The 19,448-nt window shown below is 39.9% G+C and overlaps 1 protein-coding gene across 2 annotated transcripts in view; it reads right to left on the bottom strand.

The window, feature by feature from the left end:
* The window catches only part of LOC123758455 (chromatin-remodeling complex ATPase chain Iswi), an 89,651-nt gene extending 86,895 nt beyond the window's left edge, over positions 1 to 2,756 (bottom strand). For both annotated transcript variants that reach the window (XM_045742889.2, XM_045742890.2), the window contains exon 1: positions 2,618 to 2,756. In XM_045742889.2, the coding sequence (XP_045598845.1) occupies positions 2,618 to 2,668 (51 nt within the window). In that variant the 5' untranslated portion in view covers positions 2,669 to 2,756. The remainder of the gene's footprint in view (positions 1 to 2,617) is intronic.
* Between the last annotated feature and the right edge of the window lie 16,692 nt (positions 2,757 to 19,448).

Here is a 19,448-nt window from a genome sequence, read left to right as displayed (position 1 = left end):
TATTTTATTTGCACATTAACGTAACGTAAATTTGATTGTTCATCTTGTTTGTTTTGCACACTTTGTATTAGAGCCAAGCCTGGATATTATTTTATGTTTCGTAATTTAACGTCAGTTTTCTATCAAAGTAAAGTATTTTTAAATGTTTTTTCCCTCTGCCTTATCCTACAGTTACTTCACCGTGAAGACAAATTGCAGTCTTAACTTTTTTTTTACTTTCTCTTTTATTTATGTGACTGACATTCCATCTGCCTAGAGAGATTGCACTAACACCTATTTTTCTCGTCATAAAGGAAAGAGAGAAGGGGGAGGAGGGGGAGGAGTGGCCCTGCTGATAAGGAAGGACTGGAGCTTCAAAGAGATGGATATCCTGGTCTGTGAAGGATTCAGAGACCACATAACAGGAACTATGACAATGGGTGGACCCAAGATGATAATAGCAGTAATTTATAACCCTCCTTAAATGATAGAAGACCCAGACAGAAGTTTGATAGAAACAACATGGCAACCACTAATATAATAGAGAGCAGCTTCAGTTGCCTGCAGTAATGGATCTAGACTTTTAATCATGGGTGACTTCGACCACGGAAAGATTGACTGGGTGAATGGAGAACCACATACCTGCTTGATGGGGTTCTAGGAGTTGTTCTACTCCCCAAGCCCGGCCCGAGGCCAGGCTTGACGTGTGAGAGCTTGATCGGACAGGCTGTTGCTTGGAGCAACTCGCAGGCCCACATACCCACCACACTCCTGATGGTCTGGCACTTCTTGAAGAAAACTATCTAATTTTCTCTTGAAGATGTCCACGATTGTTCTGGCAGTATCCTTATACTCGCTGGGAGGACGTTGAACAACGCGGACCTCTGATGTTTATACAGTGTTCTCTGATTGTGCCTATGGCACCTCTGCTCTTCATTGATTTTATTCTGCATTTTCTTCCATATCGTTCACTCCAGTACGTTGTTATTTTACTGTGTATATTTGGGACCTGACCCTCCAGTATTTTCCACATGTATATTATTTTATATCTTTCTCGTCTCCTTTCTAGTGAGTACATTTGGAGAGCTTTGAGATGATCCCAATAATTTAGGTGCTTTACCATGTCTATGTATGCCGAATATGTTCTCTGTATTCCCTTTATTTCAGCAATCTCTCCTACTCTGAAGGGGGAAGTGAGTACTGAGCAGTACTCAACACGGGACAAGTGATTTGAAGAGTACAACCATTGTGATGGGATCCCTGGATTTGAAAGTTCTCATAATCCATCCTATCATTTTTCTGACTGACACAATATTAGCTTGGTTATGTTCCCTGAACATTAGATCGTCAGACAGCATTATTCCCAAATAATTAACATGCCGTTTTCCTCAACCCCCGCAAGCACAATTTGGTGAGTACATAGACTTCAGTTCAGTTCAGACTGAACTTCAACATCCACATACAACACAGCCAAAAAGCATAAAAAAAACGGTCGGTATACTTTCTAAAATCAGATATTATATTCTCCTCTCTGCTTCCTTTCATTATACTACCCACTAATCTATCCGTAGCTAACATACAGTATCTGTGCATGGGGTTCAACCACTGCAACTTCCCTCAAGACCATCATCACTAAGCAAAAATATACCATCAGAACAATAACAAACTATCTTCAGACAACACACAGCTTTTCTTTTTTAAGTCATTTAACATGCTAAACATACACTCACTCCACACATTCTCATGTGCTATCTACATGTACAAAACCTTGTTCGTAAATGCTAATCTTGATCTGAATCTTTTCCTTGCTAGGTGTAATAGAACCCATGAGCACCACACCAGAAATAAATACTGTATCTCTTTTGATATCACCAGAGTCAGACTAAATCTGTACAAACACTCCATGCAAATAAAAGGGCCCCAGCCAGTCTTCGGAACTCACTCCCTAATGACTTAAAAAATTGTCTAACCCGTGGCCCTGTTCAAAAGTAAAACCAAAAAGTACATAATTTTATCTTCATAGTTTCTTGCCTTGTGCTTCAAACATAATGTATCCTGTACTACTCATTTCTTCAATATTAGTACTTAAGACATATATCTTCACCAGTGTAATCACCTCTGTCAATTTATACTGTAGTTATTTGTCGATATAAAACCTTACTACAATATATCCTTTCACCTTACCTTATATGCTAGATTAAGGACCTGCCCAAAACGCTAGGTGTTAATGCTTTACATGAATGTAAAAATACCAATCTTACGTAATCTCACCGACCCATTGTACCGTCTTGTGAATAAAAATTATCATAATATCTAAATAGCAGAGCCCCCCCATATGGTCTAGTACCTAAACAACAGAGTACCTCATACACCAATATCTGAACAGCATGTACAGTATTCTCCTACACACCAGTAGGTACAAAACCTCATATATTTTCTTATAAATATATAGAGGCAAGCATATAAAAGTCCTACGATGTTAATTCTATACAAACATGATACAAGGTATACAAGCGTCAACCCGTCCTTCAGATGTAAAATTTGTTGCCACGAGCCATAATCCGGCAACAAGCCACCACACACCTCAACGCCTCTCCTGTGTCCCTCCTTTACTCAAACCTCCTCTACCCATGCTCACCGAATTCTCCCCAACCTCCATAGGCTCCCCAGCATCCTCCACGTCCGACATTTTATGGATCTATGTGACAAACACTTTGTGAAGCCACCAGCGGAGAGAACGACGACCTCCTCCTAAGTGTTCCCGCCAAACATAAACACAGATGCCAACACAATGACCATGGTCATTACCTCAAATTACTTATACACTGAACCTTTTGGATTGTAAATTTTCATAATTATATTTTGTTTAAATGTATATTAATATTTTGTTTACCAGCACAACGAATATTTTTTTTATAAATATCTGAGTAAGAAGTTTAGCTTTTGATTTGATCCGTACCATAGAGATATATTTCTGGAGGAGATTTAATGTTACATAGTACTAACTCGTTGGGGCACAGGGCTATAATAATAATTTATTTATTTATTTATTTATTTGTTTATTTGTTTATTTGTTTATTTGTTTATTTGTTTATTTGTTTATTTGTTTATTTGTTTATTTGTTTATTTGTTTATTTGTTTATTTGTTTATTTATTTATTTATTTATTTATTTATTTATTTATTTGTTTATTTGTTTATTTTTGTTTATTTATTTATTTATTTATTTATTTATTTATTTATTTATTTATTTATTTATTTATTTATTTATTTATTTATTTATTTATTTATATACAAGAAGGTACATTGGGGGTTAACAGAGAATATAGAGTTTAAGTTGGAATTACATTCTTGTAACGCCACTAGCACGCATAGCGTTTTGGGCAAGTCCTTAAACTAACCTTAGAGCAAATCCTTAAACTAACAAACAGTTATAGAAAATTAAGAGAATGTACAAGAATGTAACAACTCTTGTATATATCTCAAAAAAAAAAAAGAGTAAAATTGACAAAAAGTGTTCAAGCTCAAGTTCAAGTATGTTTATTGAGACAAGAAAGAAATACACCTCAAAGGGATAAAATAGTTTAGGCTATTTCTACCCTCCTCTACTTTAAGTCCCTCAAGGGGCGCACAAATTCAGTGAGTACAAATAGACAAATAACATTACAAGAATCCCATTTAACATTGCAGGTTAATATAGTAAGCACAGCATATAAGTGTTACACTCTTGGGGCAATATTCTTGTAGCTCCTAAGTATACTGTCTGTTAAACAAATCCACAAGGGCCGTGACGAGGATTCGAACCTGCGTCCGGGAGCATCCCAGACACTGCCTTAATCAGACTATTTACCCTGTCGTAGCTCAGTCGATTAACACGGGAGACATCTCCCGTCACGCAGGGTGCAGTCGCACCTCCACAGATCTCTAGTATCAGCTCTTGATACTGGTAATGGCTCAAAAGGGCCACCACTTACGGGCTATTCATGCCCGTGCCACCTTTGGGGTGGCTTAATCTTCATCAATCAATCAGTCGATTAAGGCAGTGTCTGGGATGCTCCCTAAGCCAGTGGGCCCTAAGCCTCTGGCTGGCCCACTAAGTGTTGCTTGTTTCTGTTTTACTTGGGTGGAGTATGAGTATTTATTACTCGTATGGTCGCTTCAGTAAGATTTTGCCATATGTGTTTAACAACTTCTTCTGCTCTGTTAAATCTAAGTTGAAATCTTAATGGGTTTGTAACTGTGCACTGTGTTAGATAATGTTCCAGTGGTCTGTCGGGCATTTCTCCACAGTGCTGACATTTCCTCTCATCTTCCGGAACCTGTAAGCCTATTTCCCATGCACATGGGTATCCAAGCCTGATGCGATGTAAGTGTACTTCTGTTGCTCTACTGCTCCCTTTCATCAAACTAAGTGGTTCGTAGTTTTTTCATTCTTGTACCAACCCGCAGATCCTGATGTTGCAACTGCTGTGTTGTCCTTATCATCCTTAAATGCTCTCAACTCTTTAAGACATAACTGTAACATGCTCGTGTCCGAAGCTAGACACAAATACAACAAAATTATTAAGGATGGTAACAGAGTCCATTTCATGTGGTCTCCATCTCATGTTGGCCTCCGAATGCATGATAGAGCTGATAAGTTAGCCAAAGAATCTGCCTTTAAAGGAGCCGTTGAGTGTAACCTTGGATTGTCAATGAGCAATCTGAGAGCAGCAGTACACCGAGAACTTCAACAAGATCTTGTAGATCTGAGGCAAAGTGAAATTGACACCAGTAATTCCATCTATCATCATACTATCATGCAAGAGGAGCCACACATCCATGGATCATCCAATAAAATCAGCAGACTTCTAGATGTTACTACTGCTCGGCTTAGACTCGGTTACAAGTATCTCTGGGAATTCTCATTATCTGCTGATGTAGACCTGACCAAATGTAAACTGTGTCAACAAAATTATTCGCACACCTTCCGTCACTATGTGATGGAGTGCGAAAAGATACGTGAATTTAGAGACAATTCTATAACCAATGTTCCAGCGATGTGTCAATATTTCATTCAAAATGATCTGCTACAAGAAATTTTAGCCAAATATTCACAGTTTGCTAACTGTAGGTAGTAACTAAGTGATTGTAACCTATCCACCGCTGCCCACTGGATGGGGGGCGGTGTGCAGGACAAACATATAAATTTTGACACTAGCTCTCCACATATGTCAGTTGCTTAATTTAGAACCTGTACTTGAGGTCGATTTCGAACCCATTGTTGATGTGACGACTTATATTGAATTTTGTAACTAGCTCATCAAGATTGTAACTTGCTTAGCTAAATGAATTGTGGGGTTCAGTCCCTGAGCCCATTATGTGCCTCTGTAACCCTTTCCACTACCGCCCACAAGATGGGTATGGGGTGCATAATAAATGAACTAAACTAACTAAACTTGTGGTCACTGTACATCTTTTGCATTGCTCTGTTTCTAATTACTTTCTTAATCTGTGATAGACTCTGTGGTATGCAAATGTCTACATTTCATCTCTTAGTTGCAAGTTTTGCAGCTTCGTCTGCAATGTCATTTCCTATTATTCCCACATGACTTGGCACCCAGTTGATAAGTACCCGTCGGCCTTGTCGTTTGAGTGTTAGCATTAATGATATGACATTTGTGATCAAATGTATGCTATCACATATGTGTTCTTGTTGCAAGGTTTCAATGGCGGTTCTCGAATCTGTATGTATATGTATGTATCTGTATGTATTTATGTATGATAACATGTTGTCGGTGTTGAGCAAGAGCATGTTCCAAAGCCTTTTGAATGGCTAGCATCTCTGTTTGTAAAGTCGAACACCCATTTGAGAGCCTCCAACTATTTACAGAGTTTCGTGCTTTAACTGCAGCTCTGGTTTCGTGTCCCTGCTGGTCTACTGATCCATCTATGAAGTAAGTGAAGCTGTCGGATGCCAAGTTTGTTTCTATATGCATCTGTGCAATGTTACGTAGCAGATGAGGATTTGTCTGGTTCTTTTTCCTTCAAGAGCCATAATCTTAAAGTCTGGCGAAGATTCCCAAGGGGCTTGCGTAACAAAGTCTGCATGTATTTCGTTGACACCCTTCTCAGTGACTGTGTTTGTTATATTGAATGTATTGATGGTGTTTATCGCACAATGGGTCCACCTGTTGCTATTGGAGGCTCTTCTGTCCAGAGTTAGTGCTCCAGTGATTATATCTTTTAGTGAACTGATTCTAGGCCTAGTCAATATCTTGGTCAGCATGCACGCAGCGATCCCTTGTACCCTTATTTCAATCGACGTTAGCTTGGTTTCTAGTCTTAGGTTCAGTATTTTAGTCCATCTGGGAGCTCCTGTTATGATTCGCAATGCATCGTTTTGAATGCAAAAGTATAATAAAAGAGAATTTGTTGTCAATAGCTTCAATCAAGGCACTAACATCATCGAAATGTTTACCTAGGGATCTAACGTTCAAATTGATTACAGAGATATTGTGATTATGAGTTAATACATTGTTTACATCATGTGCTGCAAAATATCTGCAATTTAGATCATTAAAGTGATAATTGTCATAGATAGTGGATAAGAGGTTAAGTTCTGGGTCTATCTATACTTGTCTGCATAAAAAAAGCTGATTGCAGGAAAAACAAGGAAAGAAAGGCAAATTACAAGGTAGAAATAAGCTATAAAATAGGGAAAAAAATGTACACAAGACTGTACAAAACAAACACAAAAGGGGCTTACAGGGGTACAATGGAGTAAGGGAGTATGGCTAGGCTAGGCAACCTAGGTAATAAATGAGATTAAGGAAAAAACATATAAACATGGACTATACAAAACACAAGATATAGAAATACAAAACAAAAATATAAACAAGACTAAGCAATACAAAAACAAATTGAGCAAAAATGAAAAATGAGGTAGATTGCTTACAAGTACTCTCAGGTACACTGTAAGAAACAATTTGCAATTTGAGATGCAGGCAAAGCCAGGGGTACAATGGAGTAAGGGAGCATGGCGAGGCTAGGCAACCTAGGTAATAAATGAAGTTAAAGAAAAGTTGAATAATAAGCATAGGCAAATTTAAGCTAATGATTATTGACTATAAATAATTCAGTTATGACTGTATAATTAATAAGACCTGAAGAACTATAATGCACTCAATTAAATAATTTCAGTAAATGACTAGTTAAGAGTAAGTTAAAAATTAAGTCAGAAAATGAAACAATGAGACTTAGGAAACCTAGCCCCACTAGTTGACAGGGGGTTAATTAAGTTAATTCACTGGGAGTGATAATGAGCTGAGACAGACCACATTGGGAGAGGAAAGTGTCGAGGTTCTCTTCTTTAGTAATTGTGAACATTTTGCCCTCTGCGGTTTTTCTCACCTTTATCAGTCCATCTCTAACGAAGCACTGATGAATCGCATCTGGGTTTTTTTGACGGATTTGACGCAGGCGGTAGAGGAGGTGCTGTCTGTTCCTAGTCAAGCACTCGTTGATGTATAATCCCTTCCGTTGGGTTACAGCTGTCCGGACTAGATTGGATTTCGTGAACTGGGAAGACAGCTTCAGGCGAATTTTCCGTTGGTTTTGACCTGATGGATTCTTTTTGCCTACTCTGTAGGCAGCAATAACGTAAGATTTGTTTAGAATGAGCTGCAATTTGTCTTTTAAGAGATCCAGAGCTATTTCGACACAGTTTTCACCTTCATGTTCCACAGGTGAAAACTGTGTCGAAATAGCTATAATGCCAATCCTGATCTCAAAAGCTTCATAGAAGGTTGTAACAGAACCCATGAGCACCACACCAGAAATAAATACAGTTTTGATATTCCTAGAGTACGACTTAATCAAACTAGAAATGCTCTACAAATCAAGGGGCCCAGAATGTGGAATGTCCTTCCCAACCATGTTAAAGACTGTACCTCTCTCAACCAGTTTAAGTTAAAAACCAAGCTATACCTAATAAATTCCCTGTAACCTACCTTACCCTTCTATTGTCAACCAATGTCTGTTTTTCTTTAAAGAGCGCTGTTTGTCGACATAATTGTATTTGTGCTGCTTTTTCATCTTTGTTTTCATTTCTTGTTTTCATTCTACTCATTATGCTCAATTAGTATTAAGTTTGTCATTTAAGTTTATCATGCCCGAAACGCTTTGCGTAATAGTGGCTTTAGGCATTGTATGTACTAGCTCTACCTATAAGTCAACCAATCCTTGTAAAAATTTATTGTATGTATGTACCTTACCTAAATAAAATTGTATTGTATTGTATTGTATTGAATAACCTCAACGTTTGCTCACTGACCAGGAGAAAGAGTGAGTAAGGCAGGCGCTGCATAATTAACTAGGGAACGAACGGCGTGTATGTAAAACATTCTTAACACTTTGTGTCCCGCTCCTAGACGAGGCCCTGTAATTGCTCTCATTATATTCAGTCGTGATTTTGCTTTCTCCTTTAGATATTGAATTTGCTTGTTGAATGTCATTTTAAAATCTATCCACACTCCGAGATATTGATATTGTGTAACCCACTGAAGGTGGGTTACACAATATCAGGTCTTGAATGCGTAGGTGCCTGTCTGGAGTGTTGCCGCCTAGTCTCATTGCCTTAGACTTCTGTACAGATATTTTTAGCCCTAAAACGCTGCATTCAGATGTTACTTTATCTAATGCACCTTGTGCTTTATTTAGAAGTGAAGGACCTGTAATGACTAATGCTATATCATCAGCATAGCTTAGCAATTTAACCCCTTCTGTAAATGTTATGGTAACAAGGTTTTCCATAAGGATGTTAAAGAGACTAGGACTGAGGACTCCTCCTTGTGGAGTACTATTCTCATGCAAGTGGTAGTCCAACACTTGTCCTTGTAACTTTACTCTGGCATACCTGTGACTTAGGTAATCTTGAATCCATGCTAACATATTTCCCTTTACACCTTTTATAACTAAGGTGTGTAAAATTGCTTGCGGGCTTGCAAGTTCGAATGCATTTTCTAGATCAAGGAAGATCACTATAACTGGACCTGAGTTAACTGTTACTAGTAATGTTGCTATACAGTTGGCAGTACCTACTCCTCTAGTGAAGCCAAATATGTGTTTATGAAGGTCTCCAGTCTTCCACAGTAGCCTATTTAAGACCATCCGTTCTGCAGTTTTACTAATGCATGATGTTAATGAAATGGGTCTGTAATTGCCAGGTTCTTTCTGCTTAGGAATCGGTATGATGTCTGCTTTCTTCCAAGAGGTCGGTAGTTTGCCTTGCTGCCAAGATGCATTGATGACGTCCAATATTCCTTGTTCTCCAGCAGGACCTGCATGTGCGACCATTGAGTATGTAATGTTATCAGCACCTGGTGCAGTGTCCTTACCACCTTTTTTGGCCTGATTAGTTCTTGTTTGGTGAAGGGACAGTCACATTCGTCATTGATAGCTATGCTCTCATGAATGACTGTCAACCTCTCTTGTTTTAATTGTTCTTGCTGCCTTCTGACCATTGCAGGAAGCTGATATGAAGTTGTTCTTTCTGCAAATTGGTGAGCAAGTCTCTCAGCCTCCTGCAATAAGAACATAAGAACATAAGAACAAAGGTAACTGCAGAAGGCCTATTGGCCCATACGAGGCAGCTCCTATTCTATAACCACCCAATCCCACTCATATACTTGTCCAACCCGTGCTTGAAACAATCGAGGGACCCCACCTCCACAATGTTACGCGGCAATTGGTTCCACAAATCAACAACCCTGTTACTGAACCAGTATTTACCCAAGTCTTTCCTAAATCTAAACTTATCCAATTTATATCCATTGTTTCGTGTTCTGTCCTGTGTTGATACTTTTAATACCCTATTAATATCCCCCCGGTTATGTCCATTCATCCACTTGTAAACCTCTATCATGTCACCCCTAACTCTTCGCCTTTCCAGTGAATACAACTTAAGCTTTGTTAATCTTTCTTCATATGAAAGATTTCTAATTTGGGGAATTAACTTAGTCATCCTACGCTGGACACGTTCAAGTGAATTTATATCCATTCTATAATATGGCGACCAAAACTGAACTGCATAATCTAAATGGGGCCTAACTAGAGCAAGATATAGCTTGAGAACCACACCAGGTGTCTTGTTACTAACGCTGCGATAAATAAATCCAAGTGTCCGATTTGCCTTATTACGAACATTTATGCATTGATCCTTTTGTTTTAAATTCTTACTAATCATAACTCCCAGATCCCTTTCGCAATCCGACTTCGCAATCACAACACCATCTAGCTCGTATCTTGTAACTCTATCATCATTACCTAACCTCAGAACTTTACATTTATCAGCATTAAACTGCATCTGCCAATCCTTTGACCATTTCAAAACCCTATCTAGATCAACTTGAAGTGATAGTGAGTCCTCCTCCGAATTAATTTCCCTACCGATTTTCGTATCATCGGCAAATTTGCAAATGTTGCTACTCAAACCTGAATCTAAATCATTTATATATATTATAAACAACAGAGGTCCCAGGACAGAGCCTTGAGGCACTCCACTTACAACATTTTCCCACTCTGACTTGATTCCATTTATACTAACTCTCTGTTTCCTTTGGTATAGCCATGCCCTAATCCAGCTTAATATAGCACCCCCAATACCATGAGACTCTATTTTTTTAATCAGTCTTTCATGTGGCACTGTATCAAAAGCTTTGCTAAAGTCAAGGTATACAACATCGCAATCCTTACCACTATCAACTGCCTCAACAATGCTAGAATAAAAAGATAACAAATTTGTTAAACATGAACGGCCATTTATAAAACCATGTTGCGACTCAATTATTAATTTATGTTTTTCAAGATGAAGACGAATTTTATTTGCTATTATAGATTCGAGTAACTTTCCCACAATAGACGTTAGGCTAATTGGTCGATAGTTAGACGCAAGTGATCTATCTCCTTTCTTAAAAACTGGTATCACATTAGCAACTTTCCAAAACTCTGGCACTCTGCCTGACTCTATTGATTTATTAAATATGGCTGACAGTGGGTCACAAAGCTCCTCTTTGCATTCTTTAAGCACCCTGGCAAACACTTCATCCGGCCCTGGGGATTTGTTTGGTTTGAGTTTTACTATTTGTTTAAGAACATCCTCCCTGGTAACTGCTAAACTCGTCAACCTGTCCTCGTCCCCACCCACATAGACTTGTTCGGCTGAAGGCATATTGTTAAGTTCCTCTTTAGTAAATACAGATACAAAATATTTATTAAAAATACTACTCATCTCTTCATCACTATCTGTTATTTGACCTGTCTCAGTTTTTAATGGACCTATCCTTTCCCTAGTCTTAGTACGATATAACTGAAAAAACCCTTTAGGATTTGTCTTTGCTTGCCCTGCTATGCGAACTTCATAGTTTCTTTTTGCTTTCCTTATCTCTTTTTTAACATTTCTAACCAGTTGTACGAATTCCTGTTCTAAAGTGACCTCCCCATTTTTAATCCTTTTGTACCAAGCTCTCTTTTTACCTATAAGGTTCTTCAAATTCTTTGTTATCCACTTTGGGTCATTAGTATTCGATCTATTCAATTTGTATGGTATACTACGTTCCTGTGCTTTGTTTAGAATATTCCTAAATAAGTTATATATTGAATCCACATCGAAATCCCCATTTAAGTCACCTATCGCTGGGTTCATGTCTCGCTCCAAGACCGGCCCACACCCCATACCCAAGACTTTCCAATCAATTTGACCCAAAAAATTTCTTAGGCTATTAAAATCAGCTTTTCGAAAATCTGGCACTTTAACAGAATTTTCTCCTACTGGTCTATTCCATTCTATGCTAAATCTGATTTCTTTGTGATCACTGCTCCCTAGCTCACTCCCTATTTCGATGTCATTAATTTGCGTTTCCCTGTTTGTTAACACTAAATCTAAAATATTATTTTCCCGTGTTGGTTCCTTAATGTGTTGCGTAAGAAAGCAATCGTCAATTAATTCTAGAAAATCTTCTGCTTCACTATTCCCTGTTTTGTTCAACCAGTTTATTCCGCTAAAATTAAAGTCACCCATGACATAAATACTGTTAGATCTAGATGCTCTAGATATTTCATCCCATAGATGCTTTGCTTCCATTCTGTCTAAATTTGGTGGCCTATATATTACTCCTATTATAATATTATTAGCTTTTTCGTTTAATTCAATCCAAATAGTTTCTGTGTGTGGCTCTGTTTTGATTCCCTCTTTGAGACTACATTTCAAATTGTCCCTAACATATATGGCTACTCCACCTCCTCGTCTAATATATCTATCTGTGTGAAATAGTTTAAATCCATATATTTGATATTCAGCTAATAGTTCTCTATTTTCTACATTCATCCACGTTTCGGTAAGTGCAATAATATCTATTTTTTCTGTGCAGACAAGAGCATTTAATTCGTTAATTTTATTTCTTAGACTTCTACTGTTAGTGTAATATACCCTAAGTGAATTGTTATTTTGCGGACCTTCTCTTTCCCTGATCGTTTTGCCAATTCCTTTCTCCCACAAACACATACTTTTATTACCTCCTTCCTCCAAATCAATTCCCATACCTCTATCTACTAACAGTTTAAACCCAAACAAACACCTCTAACCACTTCTTCTAACGAGTTCGCAACAGCAACAACCCCAGCTCTCGATAGATGCACCCCATCACGAGCATACATTTCATTTCTTCCATAGAAGTGTTCCCAGTTGTCTATGAAAGATATTGCATTTGATTTGCAATATCTTTCCAGCCGGCAATTGACACCAAGTGCCCTCGATATCCATTCATTTCCCACTCCCTTTCTTGGAAGAATGCCACATATGATCGGGATTCCTCCCTTGCTCCTAACTAACTCTATGGCTGTTTTATACCTCTGAATCAGTTCCTCACTCCTAACTCGACCAACATCATTTCCTCCCACGCTAATGCAAATAATGGGATTGTTCCCATTACCAGCCATAATATCATTCATGTTGTTTATAATATCACCAATGCCAGCTCCGGGATAGCAAACCCTTAACCTGTTCCCCCTATCTCTAGCACAAAACGTTCTATCCAAATACCTTATCTGGGAATCTCCCACAACTAATGTTTGCTTAGGTACTTCCTTTACTTTCTGAGGGGCCTGCGCTTCCTTTCTCTTCGTTGCTTTCCCTTTTGCGCGATCCACAGTCTCTCCACAGCACTCGTCCTCCAAAACGTCAAATGAATTAGAAGTTGCTATGGCGTTTGAAGGCGGCTTTATCAAAGTCTTCTTAAGGCCCCTGTCTTTCACAACTCTCCAAGACGAGGTCCCTTTACTGCTGGTCATGTCATGGTCATTTACAATGGTTGAATACATGCCTGTGGTCGGGCTGGTCGACCTGATATAATCTGACCCCATATCTTGCCAAGACTACTATGTTCATTTAGAGTTTTGACACCACTCAAACCATCTTGCCTCCTTTACTTCTCTAGAAACTCGTCTTGCTTCAGATATCACCGCTCGTAGCAGAGTTCTTCCTTCTGGTGTGGGGTTTCTCTTTAGATGTTTTCTGAAGATGTTGACTCTGTGGTTCTGTTCTTTAACTTCATTACTATAGAACCAATAGTTCTTTCGTTTTGTGTTTCCTGTGATAATGATTGGAATAGCTTTGTTTGCAGCAGCTGCAATGGCTTCCTGCAGATTGGTCTCGTGTATGTTCAAATCCTCAGGTGGCGTGTACGTTGCATACCATTTTTCAAGTTCTTCTTGGTATATATTCCAATTGGCCTTTCTTAAATTCCACCTAGGTTGTGCAGGTGGTGTAGGAGGACGTTCTATGTTTAGTGTTGTGACAGTATCATAGTGGTCACTGGTGATCACCGGGTCTACTTCCCACTTCGCCTGATGCTTGAGTGCTGTTGAGATTAATGTAAGATCAAGGGAACCTCCTAGAATGTGAGTGGGTTCCCCAGTGTTGAGAAGTGTAATTTCAGGTACTTCTCGCAGAGCTGCAGCTAAGTGGCGCCCATCTGCATTGGCTGGCCCAGTCGCACCTAACTCTTGATGATGAGTATTAAAATCCTCAGCAATAATTACATTTTCCTGCGTGGCCAAGGTGAGCACTGCCTCTGCTTCTAGTTTACGTCTAGGGGGCTTGTAGACGTTGTATATGAGGAGCTCAATATTAGCTATATTCACTGTTACTGCTAATACCTCTACTCCATCCCCACATGAAACTGGGTCTATTTTCTTGCTGGGTATGGTGTTCCTGACTAGGGTCATTAATCCTCTTTGTCTCCCCTGCTCGTACGGTATAACATAGTGCTGATATCCAGCTAATCTGAAGGATTTCGTGGCTGGGAAAAAGAGTTTCTTCCAAAACGATTGTATCTGCTTTCGTGCTGATTGCAGCCGCCTGAAGTGTGTGGTTTTTATTTCCAAGACCTTGTATGTTCCACTGCTGTATTCGTAATGGCCAGACGACGGTTTCGGTTGGTGTTGCCTGTTCTACTAGAACTCCTCTTCGGGATCGACCTCTATATTCTCCACCTCGCAAGTCGTGTCGCTGCAAATCGGACTGCATTGATTGTTCGTGATCATGCCCGGCGTTGTTGGAATCTGTCCATAACTGTGGTCCATCACTTTGTTGTTGGTATTGCTGCATGTTGGACTGCATTGATTGCTCGTGGCTGTTTCTTGTGTTGTCGGAACCTGTGCATCTCTGCTGTTCAATACGTCTTTGTTGGTGTTGTTGCATATCAGACTGCATTGGCTGTTGTTGTCTGTCTCTTGTGCTGTAAGATTCTGTTGATCTTGAGTGGTCACTGCTTCTTATCATTAGCTGATACTGGGGATCTGTGGAGGTGCGACTGCACCCTACGGAGAGGTCGTGACCTCTGCTGCTCTGATCGATTGATTGTTGTTGTTTCAGATTTAGCTACTCAGGACGAAGTGTCCATGTAGCACGGGCTATGGTGAGCCCGTATGCTGCTCTGATTGATGATTGATGAAGATTAAGCCACCCAAAAGGTGGCACGGGCATGAATAGCCCGATGATGATGAAGATTAAGTCACCCAAAAGGTGGCACGGGCATGAATAGCCCGTAAGTGGTGGCCATTTTAAGCCATTACCAGTATCAAGAGCTGATACTGGAGATCTGTGGAGGTGCGAATGCACCCTGCATGATGGGAGATGTCTCCCTTGTGAATGTGTTAAGATGAAGATGAAGCCACCCAATAGGTGGCACGGGCATGAATTGGTAAGTGGTGGCCCTTTTGAGCCATCACCAGTATCAATAAAAGATACTGGAGATCTGTGGAGGTGCGACTGCACCCAACGTGACGGGAGATGTCTCCCGTGTTTTAAACAGATGAAGAAGATGAAGATGAAGCCACCCAAAAGATGGCACGGGCATGAATAGCTCGTAAGTGGTGGCCCTTTCGAGCCATCACCAGTATCAAGAGCTGATACTGGAGATCTGTGGAGGTGCAAGTGCACTCTGCATGACGGGAGATGTCTCCCATGAATGTGTCCAAGATGACGATTAAACCATCGAAAAGGTGGCACGGGCATGAATAGCCCGTAAGTGGTGGCCATTTTAAGCCATTACCAGTATCAAGAGCTGATACTGGAGATCTGAGGAGGTGCGAATGCACCCTGCATGACGGGAGATGTCTCCCTTATGAAATGTGTTAAGATGAAGATGAAGCAACCCAAAAGGTGGCACGGGCATAAATAGCCCGTAAGTGGTGGCCATTTTAAGCCATTACCAGTATCAAGAGCTGATACTGGAGATCTGAGGAGGTGCGAATGCACCCTGCATGACGGGAGATGTCTCCCTTATGAAATGTGTTAAGATGAAGATGAAGCCGCCCAAAAGGTGGCACGGGCATGAATAGCTCGTAAGTGGTGGCCCTTTTGAGCCATTACCAGTATCAATAGATGATACTGGAGACCTGTGGAGGTGCGACTGCACCCTGCGTGACGGGAGATGTCTCCCTGACCAAATGGTGACCAGATGGTGTGTATGTATGCTGCTCTGATTGATTGATGAAGATTAAGCCACCTAAAGGTGGCACGGGCATGAATAGCCCGTAAGTATATATGCTGCTCTGCTTGACTGATTGTTAAATATTAAGCTACCCAAGAGGTGGCATGGGCATGAATAGCCCGTAATGCTCTGCTTGATTGATTGATACAGATTTAGCCACCCAAAAGGGGACACGGGCATGAATAGCCCGTAAGTGGAGGCCCTTTGGAGCCATTACCAGTACCAATAGCTGGTACTTGGGATCTGTGGATGATGCTCTGCTTCGTTGTTGTTGTTTAAGATTCAGCTACTTGGAACTAAAAGTTCCAAGTAGCACGGGATATGGTGAGCCCGCAGTGGACTTACCTGGCACAAGAGCGGGGCTATAACTGTGAGCACTGCTTTGATGATTGATAAAGATTAAGTCACCCAAAAGGTGGCACGGGCATGAATAGCCCGTAAGTGGTACAATAAATTTTTTTTTTTTTTCTCAGTATTCTGAGGTTGCATTTAACCATCAGGCTGTTATCGTGGGGGAGGATACTGCTTCACAGTCTTTATGAGGGTGTCCAGCTGCTGGACACCTTTGTTGACCAGGAGAGTGGCTGTGTTGATGGCTTCAGGGTGGCCACTACATGATTCAGGAACTCTTAAAGCTCTTCTAAGGTCATTGGTTGCTTCACATTCCAGAAGATAGTGAAGTAATGGCTTTTCTGTGACAGTTTGGCAGAAGATGCACTCTCTCTGTCGGGGTTCACCAATCTCCCAGTTGCATCTGTAACTTAGACGTAGTCTATATAACCTAACTGCTATTTCCCTGTTGATTCCTTTTGGGATATTTAACCTTTCTAATTTGGTTGCCTGAAGATACCATGTTGCAGATGGCGAACCTTCAGCTATTGTTATTGATTGTTGATCGTCCGTGGGACAGAGTGTTAACGTAAGGATTAATTTGAGGAAGGGTGCTGGAGTAAAACAACGAGAAGTAACGAAGGAGGAGACCAGCAGTAAAGGGACCTCGTCTTGGAGAGTTGCGAAAGACAGGGGCCTTAAGAAGACTTTGATAAAGCCGCCTTCAAACGCCATAGCAACTTCAAATTCATTTGACGTTTTGGAGGACGAGTGCTGTGGAGAGACTGTGGATCGCGCAAAAGGGAAAGCAACGAAGAGAAAGGAAGCGCAGGCCCCTCAGAAAGTAAAGGAAGTACCTAAGCAAACATTAGTTGTGGGAGATTCCCAGATAAGGTATTTGGATAGAACGTTTTGTGCTAGAGATAGGGGGAACAGGTTAAGGGTTTGCTATCCCGGAGCTGGCATTGGTGATATTATAAACAACATGAATGATATTATGGCTGGTAATGGGAACAATCCCATTATTTGCATTAGCGTGGGAGGAAATGATGTTGGTCGAGTCAGGAGTGAGGAACTGATTCAGAGGTATAAAACAGCCATAGAGTTAGTTAGGAGCAAGGGAGGAATCCCGATCATATGTGGCATTCTTCCAAGAAAGGGAGTGGGAAATGAATGGATATCGAGGGCACTTGGTGTCAATTGCCGGCTGGAAAGATATTGCAAATCAAATGCAATATCTTTCATAGACAACTGGGAACACTTCTATGGAAGAAATGAAATGTATGCTCGTGATGGGGTGCATCTATCGAGAGCTGGGGTTGTTGCTGTTGCGAACTCGCTAGAAGAAGTGGTTAGAGGTGTTTGTTTGGGTTTAAACTGTTAGTAGATAGAGGTATGGGAATTGATTTGGAGGAAGGAGGTAATAAAAGTATGTGTTTGTGGGAGAAAGGAATTGGCAAAACGATCAGGGAAAGAGAAGGTCCGCAAAATAACAATTCACTTAGGGTATATTACACTAACAGTAGAAGTCTAAGAAATAAAATTAACGAATTAAATGCTCTTGTCTGCACAGAAAAAATAGATATTATTGCACTTACCGAAACGTGGATGAATGTAGAAAATAGAGAACTATTAGCTGAATATCAAATATATGGATTTAAACTATTTCACACAGATAGATATATTAGACGAGGAGGTGGAGTAGCCATATATGTTAGGGACAATTTGAAATGTAGTCTCAAAGAGGGAATCAAAACTGAGCCACACACAGAAACTATTTGGATTGAATTAAACGAAAAAGCTAATAATATTATAATAGGAGTAATATATAGGCCACCAAATTTAGACAGAATGGAAGCAAAGCATCTATGGGATGAAATATCTAGAGCATCTAGATCTAACAGTATTTATGTCATGGGTGACTTTAATTTTAGCGGAATAAACTGGTTGAACAAAACAGGGAATAGTGAAGCAGAAGATTTTCTAGAATTAATTGACGATTGCTTTCTTACGCAACACATTAAGGAACCAACACGGGAAAATAATATTTTAGATTTAGTGTTAACTAACAGGGAAACGCAAATTAATGACATCGAAATAGGGAGTGAGCTAGGGAGCAGTGATCACAAAGAAATCAGATTTAGCATAGAATGGAATAGACCAGTAGGAGAAAATTCTGTTAAAGTGCCAGATTTTCGAAAAGCTGATTTTAATAGCCTAAGAAATTTTTTGGGTCAAATTGATTGGAAAGGCTTGGGTATGGGGTGTGGGCCGGTCTTGGAGCGAGACATGAACCCAGCGATAGGTGACTTAAATGGGGATTTCGATGTGGATTCAATATATAACTTATTTAAGAATATTCTAAACAAAGCACAGGAACGTAGTATACCATACAAATTGAATAGATCGTATACTAATGACCCAAAGTGGATAACAAAGAATTTGAAGAACCTTATAGGTAAAAAGAGAGCTTGGTACAAAAGGATTAAAAATGGGGAGGTCACTTTAGAACAGGAATTCGTACAACTGGTTAGAAATGTTAAAAAAGAGATAAGGAAAGCAAAAAGAAACTATGAAGTTCGCATAGCAGGGCAAGCAAAGACAAATCCTAAAGGGTTTTTTCAGTTATATCGTACTAAGACTAGGGAAAGGATAGGTCCATTAAAAACTGAGACAGGTCAAATAACAGATAGTGATGAAGAGATGAGTAGTATTTTTAATAAATATTTTGTATCTGTATTTACTAAAGAGGAACTTAACAATATGCCTTCAGCCGAACAAGTCTATGTGGGTGGGGACGAGGACAGGTTGACGAGTTTAGCAGTTACCAGGGAGGATGTTCTTAAACAAATAGTAAAACTCAAACCAAACAAATCCCCAGGGCCGGATGAAGTGTTTGCTAGGGTGCTTAAAGAATGCAAAGAGGAGCTTTGTGACCCACTGTCAACCATATTTAATAAATCAATAGAGTCAGGCAGAGTGCCAGAGTTTTGGAAAGTTGCTAATGTGATACCAGTTTTTAAGAAAGGAGATAGATCACTTGCGTCTAACTATCGACCAATTAGCCTAACGTCTATTGTGGGAAAGTTACTCGAATCTATAATAGCAAA

This window comes from Procambarus clarkii, chromosome 11, assembly GCF_040958095.1.
Source record: "Procambarus clarkii isolate CNS0578487 chromosome 11, FALCON_Pclarkii_2.0, whole genome shotgun sequence".
Taxonomy (NCBI): domain Eukaryota; kingdom Metazoa; phylum Arthropoda; class Malacostraca; order Decapoda; family Cambaridae; genus Procambarus; species Procambarus clarkii.
The sequence above is the reverse complement of the archived record's forward strand: the minus strand, read 5'-3'. Positions and strand labels throughout refer to the sequence as shown.